The sequence below is a fragment of the Babylonia areolata genome, chromosome 19 (genome assembly GCF_041734735.1).
Source record: "Babylonia areolata isolate BAREFJ2019XMU chromosome 19, ASM4173473v1, whole genome shotgun sequence".
In the NCBI taxonomy this organism is placed as follows: Eukaryota; Metazoa; Mollusca; class Gastropoda; order Neogastropoda; family Buccinidae; genus Babylonia; species Babylonia areolata.
Window position 1 is genome coordinate 54,785,130 of NC_134894.1, and position 7,500 is coordinate 54,792,629.

General features: G+C 47.7%; 1 protein-coding gene across 5 annotated transcripts in view; it reads left to right on the top strand.

The window, feature by feature from the left end:
* Window positions 1–7,500, top strand: part of LOC143294366 (uncharacterized) — a 200,026-nt gene that overhangs the window by 161,057 nt on the left and 31,469 nt on the right. For 4 of the 5 annotated variants that reach the window (XM_076605833.1, XM_076605834.1, XM_076605831.1 and 1 more), the window contains one exon: window positions 4,691–6,245. In XM_076605833.1, coding sequence (XP_076461948.1) covers window positions 5,893–6,245 — 353 coding nt within the window. In that variant the 5' untranslated portion in view covers window positions 4,691–5,892. The remainder of the gene's footprint in view (window positions 1–4,690; window positions 6,246–7,500) is intronic. The other variant, XM_076605835.1, reaches the window with a different exon arrangement.

Below are 7,500 nucleotides of genomic sequence, written 5' to 3' on the forward strand. Positions count from 1 at the left end.
ACTGAATGGAATGATCAATAACAGAGCCATGTCTCAGACCATCGAATGGAGAGACAAATGTAAAGTAAAAAAAAAAAAAGAGAAAGAGAGAAAGAGGGGGGGGGGGGGGGGGGGGGGGGCGAGAAGAGAAGAGAGAAGCGAGAAATGACATACGTAAGCAAAACGCCTCCTCTTGACTTGATAATAGAAAAAAAAAGAGGAGTCCTTTTGTGGCCTAGGTGTTGACATTCAGAATAATCATACTGTGTCTCTGTCACCATCTTCATCATCATCATCTTCTTCCTCGTCATCATCATCTTCACCATCACCATCACCAAGGACTCATTATCGGTGTATGGGGAGGTAATCCTGTCGATATTTTACCTCACCGATTTATTTTCCCCCTGTGTCAGAAACCGTCACCATTGCTGTTCGTGAAGGCGACAGGACTTCGGCAGCTTTTTATTTCTTGTTTTTTCTGTCATAAAAAAAAACAAGATACCTGTTCCTATCGATACCCCCCCCCCTTACCCCCCCCCCCCCCCCCCGGACATACCTCCCCCTCGCCCCCCCCCCCCCCCCCCCCCACCCCTACCGATTTGTTTTTCCCCTGTGTCATAAACCGTCACCATTGCTGTTCGTAAAGCCGACAGGGCAATGGCAGCTTCCCCCCCCCTCCCCCTGTCATTAAAAAAACAACAGCAAAAAAACCTTTCAGGCCTCTGCCGTGGTCGCAGCGTGGTGGGAATTCTTTGTGATGGAACTGGGTGAAACAGACATGGATCAAATGTCACGGTGATGTGTTATATCTGACTAGTTCTGTTTCAGCGAATGAGTTCGGTGAGCGTTGGTTTTTTTTTTGTGTGCTGTTCGATTTGTAGGAATCATAGATGGAGAATTTGAGGAGGAGGACGAGGGAGGGGGTAATTTGTATATGCTTATAGGAGTGTGTGTGTGTGTGAGTGTGTGTGTGTGTGTGTGTGTGTGTGTGTGTGTGTGTGTGTGTTTTCGTGTGTGTTCGTGTGTGTGTGTGTGTTTTCGTGTGTGTGTGTTTTCGTGTGTGTGTGTGTGTGTGTGTGTGTGTGTGTTTATCTTTTCGGTCATTTTATGCGCGTATTTACATAATTGTCACTGAGCAGCTGCACAGTTTGAAACTTTTATACTACAAAATAATAAACTGTGAAAAGTTCTGCATTGAATTCCTTGACTGTTCTTCGACTCTGTAGGATTCATACTCTCTGGCGCATTAATCCATTGAACTGAAATATATCATTGAAAGCTATCGGTCACGTCGTGAGTACGGAACTCAAGAGGTGCCGCTTGTTTAAAACAACAGCTGGGAGTCTTTGCACAGTTTTAAAGGTGTTTGCAGACAGGTAAATGTTTCGTCGTTTGAGCCGAAAAGCACCAAAACTAGTCACACTTTCCCCCAGTCGCATCGCCAATAGCTTTTTTTTTCCCAAAAAACAGTCAATGCCCTGTCTCTCGAACAAATCCAGTATGATAAATAGAATTGTGCAGTCAAGAACCATCTACTGAAGATCTAGTCATCAGCCCCATCCACATGTAAAATGCGGTTTCTGTTCAAAGAAAGAGAAGAGAGAGAGAGAGAGAGAGTGTAGTGCATGCATGTGTGAGTATGTACAAGTTTTTATATTGATACGCACTTGTATGTATCCTGGTTTCTACTGTATCTGTGTTTATGAATAATTTTCGGTTTATGTTCGTACCTTGTTATGTACTATCCCCCCCCCACCCCCCCCCCCCCCCCCCGCACCTCCCCACCCCCAATATTCCTTATGACTCTGGTACACTTGGTAATAAAGACATATTCTATACTATTCTACATTTCTGTGTCGACCTCAGCACGGCACTGATGTCGGGTAAAATCACTTTGTTTCGTGTTCCAAGCCAGTTAGATGTTCATTGAACGGGTAACATTTCATTCCGCCCTTCCTTCCTTCCTTCCTTCCTCCTGAAGACCTCAAGACCTCCCTCCCCCTCCCGTTCCACGCTCCACCATCACCCCTCCCCCACTCCCCTCCCCCCTGGCCACACACTCCATCCACCCCTCTCCTCGGAAACATCGCTTGACATTTAGAAACAGGGAGGGCTAGGCGCGGCAAGGCAAGAAGTTGATTTCTCGTGCCCCTTGGGGACATTGAGACATTACATACATCCATCTTTGTATTTTGTATTTGTATTTCTTTCTATCACAACAGATTTCTCTGTGTTGAAATTCGGACTGCTCTCCCCAGGGAGAGCGCGTCGCTATACTACAGCGCCACCCATTTTTTTGGTATTTTTTTCCTGCGTGCAGTTTTATTATTTGTTTTTCCTATCGAAGTGGATTTTTCTACAGAATTTTGCCAGGAACAGCCCTTTTGTTGTCATGGATTCTTTTACGTGCGCTAAGTGCATGCTGCACACGGGACCTCGGTTTATCGTTTCATCCGAATGACTAGCGTCCAGACCACCACTCAAGGTCTAGTGGAGGGGGAGAAAAATATCGACGGCTGAGCCGTGATTCGAACCAGCGCGCTCAGATTCTCTGATGATTTATTAACATTTTTATACTGCCAGAGCCTAAAATTAAAGCTATTTAGGCAGTAAGCATCAGATTATCTCGCTTCCTAGGCGGACGCGTTACCTCTAGGCCACCACTCCACTTGTGTTTTACACACACCCTGCAAGCAGAAAGAGTTATGTCAAAAACCTATTCAAGCCCTTTCGCGTTAACACAAAAATACACATTTACCAAGTAATTTTACCCAGCAAGAGACTTTTTCTTTCTTCATCACAACCGACAAAATTTTATCGGAAAGAACCACTGATAGAAGAAACAAATGATTTCAGTTTTTTTAACAATATTCCTCCCCCCCACCCCACCCCCACCCCCCGCCTCCCTCCTCCTCCCAGAAAACAGCAAGTGGGATTCATTGCAGTTTGGGCGGGCTCTGTAATATCTGGATGAACATTTTATTTTGCGCCTAATGTTGTAAGAAAACAAACAACCAAACAAACAAAGCAAAACAAACGAAAAAAAAAAAAGCATACGAACAAATAGTGAAACTCATCAGCAATATCGTTTGTGGAACATTTATCACGGAGCTTTCATTTCTGGGTGAACTGTCGAAACGCTATTAACAAGGGTGATGAAGCGTTTCGGGTGTAGACATAGATGGACAACACTGGGCAAGGCGGGAGAAGGGGTACAGGGGGGGGGGGGGGGGCTGTGAAAGGGAGGCGGAGGTGGAGTGTGTGTGTGTGTGTGTGTGTGTGTGTGTGTTTCTTATTCAAGCGCGTTGGGTTACGCTGCTGGTCAGGCATCTGCTTAGCGGATATTCGTCTTCTTCTTCGTCGTCTTCCTCTTCGTTCGTGGGCTGCAACTCCCACCTTCACTCGTGGGCTCTTACGTGTATGGCCGTTTTTACCCCGCCATGTAGGCAGCCATACTCCGTTTTCGGGGGTAGCCTTTAGCAGATATGATGTTGCGTATATATATATATATATGACATTGTCCGAACGTAGTCGACGCCTTCTTGAGAAACTGAACTGAATTGGAGCAGGAGCTGGAGTAGATAGCGAACCTTCGCCGTGAAGTCGTAAAGATCTCCACAGGCTGTGTGATCTCACGGGACAGCCCAGTCCCGGGACACGAGGCTTATCAGTCAGTCGTGGAACCCTCTTCAGTTCCCCGCGGCTAATCTGCGGTGCGGGGCTGTGCCGTGTCCTCCAGGATTCCTGCACGGGGTGTGGGACGTCGTTTCAGTTTCACATGGAAAGGAGGTATCAGTGAGTGCAGGCTGATCCATATGCTCCACACCGCATCTGCTTTGAAATTTAAAAAAAAGGGAGCAGATGCTTGGCCCATGCGTAGACCCAACAGGCTGGTCAGGTCTTGAAACTTTTTTTTTTTTTTTTTTTTTTTGCCAGGGGCATCCATTTTGTTGCCGTGGGTTCTTTTGCATGCTCTAAGTGCATGCTGCACATGGGACCTTTATTCGGTTTATTTGTTGTTTCATTCGAATGACTTAACTTAGCGTTTAGACCACCACTCAATGTCGAGAAGAGGGGGGAGAAAATTCTTGCGAATGTCGGATTCTAACCAGGGCGCTCAGATTCTCTCGCTTCCTAAGCGGACACGTTACCATTGAGCCAACATTCCATTAATGTGATAGATTGCAATGCAATAGTGTGCAGTATATGTGTCCATTTTTCACAAGAGAGACAGACAGACAGGCAGACAGAGAGAGAGAGAGAGAGAGAGAGAGAGAATGATGTACGTTAGACATCCTATAATCCATGCCGGCGTATGGTGAGTAATGGAAACAAGAACATACCCAGCATGCACAACCCCGAAAACATGAGTATGGCTGCCCACATGGCGGGGTAAATAAACAAAAACAAAGCAAAACAAAACAAAAAAACCGCTTACACACGTAAAATGCCTCTGTGTGTGTGTGTGTGTGTGTGCGCGCGCGCGCGCGCGCGTGCGTGCGTGTGTGTGTGCGTGCGTGTGTGTGTGTCTGTGTGTGTCTGTTTCTGTGCGTGTGTGTGTGTGTGTGCGCGTGCGTGCGTGTGTAAGTGTGCACGAGCGAGCGCGTATGTGTGTCATAGAGTCAGACTATGTACTTTGTTAAAAAAACAAACAAACAAAACCTGGCATGTGAAAAACCTGATCCACCTCACAAGACCGTGTCTGTTGCAGTGTGGGCAGTTTTCCCGGGACGCTGTGGCAGACACTGATGATGGATGTGTGCAGGAAATGAGCGGTCATCTGTCAGACCTCGGGGACTCTTGTCTGAGGCCGCGGCAGTCCGACATACTGACACTGCGGCTGTCTGGGCTGTTTGGCTCTGGGCTGTTTCGCTGAGGCGTCAGACGTGAACAACTGCACCATCATATATATGTTTTCTTCCAATAAACCACACGTCTATTATTTGATGGTTCTAATGTACCACTTCCTTTAGATGTGATAGCCAGTTACCGTTGGTTTTAGTATGTGAATGGAATTTGACAACATATTAAAAGGATACGTTTTTGCGTTCTCATGAAAACTCGAAGATTCAAGTGCCAGATATAAAGATAACGCCCAAATACAGTGAATTTATCAGAGGATGAACAATAAATAGTTTGCCATGCTGTTTCCGGACTGTCAAGATGAATAACAATTATGGTGCCAGTCAACAGTGAAGCTTTTCTGGGGAAATATATGAGGAAACAATGTTCTTCGACACACGCGACTGATGTTTACGTTGAACTGTCGGATCAAAACGAACACACTCAACTGATATCAGAAAAGACGAGAAACATATTCGATGAATAACAATGACGACGCAAGTTCTGAGTGTTCGGTAAACCCAGCTGCATTGTGCTGTGCAGGGAAACATATTAACTCTCTCCATACGAACGGCGAAAGAGACGACGTTGACAGCGTTTCAGCCCAATTACCATCATCAAAATATTGCAGGCGGAAGGCCCTTATACTGAAGAGGTGAATATTGACAAAGAATACCACAGTTCTGACGACGGAAGTTAAAGGTTGGGTCATTCAGACACCCACTGGACATCCGAGGGGTCTGTGTAGAGAAGAGAGGACTGGCCGTACTGAGTGAGTTAATATCTGTGTGAACCGTGCAGCTGGAATCGTTCTGCAAGCGGTACAGCGGAAGCCTCCGAAGTGGACAAGACGACCACTACAAACAAGCGCTGCCCTCAAATAAGCCACAGGATTTACCCCTCCGCGAGCAACGCAAACCTTCAAGGAACGAAGACCCACGCTCCGAACAACCAAAGGACTTTTTGCGAGTTGGTCGTTGAACTGCACGTCAAGGCGAGGACACTTGGAACAACACCATCAACACCAGGGAGGAGGGACGATCCCCCCACACCGCAACCCCCACCCACACCATGGCCACCACGCTCTCCACCATCCCTAACGTCACCGACCCCAGCCTCCTGCAGACGGAGCAGCCGACGGTGACTCTGGAGGAGTACGAGGAGTACCTGAAGGCCCGGGACATCTTCGACACCGCCGTGCTCATCAACCGCTACTACCTGTGGCCGCTCTTCGCCCTCGGCTTCCCGGGCAACTGCGCGGCCATCGTCACCATCTTCCGCATGAGGTCGTGCATCGGCACCTTCCCCGTCTTCGTGGTCATGCTGGCCCTCACGGACAGCCTGGCCATCCTGGTCAAGCTGCTCTTCTACCAGCTGCTGTACTACCAGGTGGACCTGGGCGTCATGGGCTGCGGCCTGCTCAGGTCAGTGTCGTTGTTCGTCATGACCTGCTCAGGTCAGTGTCGTTGTTCGTCATGGCCTGCTCAGGTCAGTGTTATTTGTCATGGGCTGCTCAGGTCAGTGTTGTTGTTCGTCATGGCCTGCTCAGGTCAGTGTCGTTGTTTGTCATGGTCTGCTCAGGTCAGTGTTGTTGTTTGTCATGGCCTGCTCAGGTCAGTGTTGTTGTTGTTCGTCATGGGCTGCTCTGTCAGTGCTGTTGTTCGTCATGGCCTTCTCAGGTCAGTGATGTTGTTTGTCATGGCCTTCTCAGGTCAGTGATGTTGTTTGTCATGGGCTGCTCTGTCAGTGATGTTGTTTGTCATGGCCTGCTTAGGTCAGTGTTGTTGTTTGTCATGGGCTGCTCAGGTCAGTGATGTTGTTTGCCATGGCCTTCTCAGGTCAGTGATGTTGTTTGTCATGGGCTGCTCTGTCAGTGTTGTTGTTTGTCATGGGCTGCTCAGGTCAGTGATGTTGTTTATCATGGCCTGCTTAGGTCAGTGTTGTTGTTTGTCATGGGCTGCTCAGGTCAGTGATGTTGTTTATCATGGCCTGCTTAGGTCAGTGTTGTTGTTTGTCATGGGCTGCTCTGTCAGTGTTGTTGTTTGTCATGGGCTGCTCAGTCAGTGATGTTGTTTGTCATGGCCTGCTTAGGTCAGTGTTGTTGTTTGTCATGGGCTGCTCAGGTCAGTGTTGTTGTTTGTCATGACCTGCTTAGGTCAGTGTTGTTGTTTGTCATGGGTTGCTCAGGTCAGTGTTGTTGTTTGTCATGGGCTGCTCTGTCAGTGTTGTTGTTTGTCATGGGCTGCTCAGGTCAGTGTTGTTGTTTGTCATGACCTGCTTAGGTCAGTGTTGTTGTTTGTCATGGGTTGCTTAGGTCAGTGTTGTTGTTTATCATGACCTGCTTAGGTCAGTGTTGTTGTTGTTTGTCATGGGCTGCTCTGTCAGTGTTGTTGTTTGTCATGACCTGCTTAGGTCAGTGTTGTTGTTTGTCATGGGCTGCTTAGGTCAGTGTTGTTGTTGTTTGTCATGACCTGCTTAGGTCAGTGTGTTGTTTGTCATGGGCTGCTTAGGTCAGTGTTGTTGTTTGTCATGGGCTGCTCAGGTCAGTGATACAGGTCAGTGATGTTGCTTGCTTGGTTCGGTTCCCGTGTTCCCCGTGTGTTCGTTCCTCATCCCTCGTCATTCTGCACTGTCCTGTTCAGCATTGGTTCTGGGTTGGGATTACGGTTATTGGGTCTG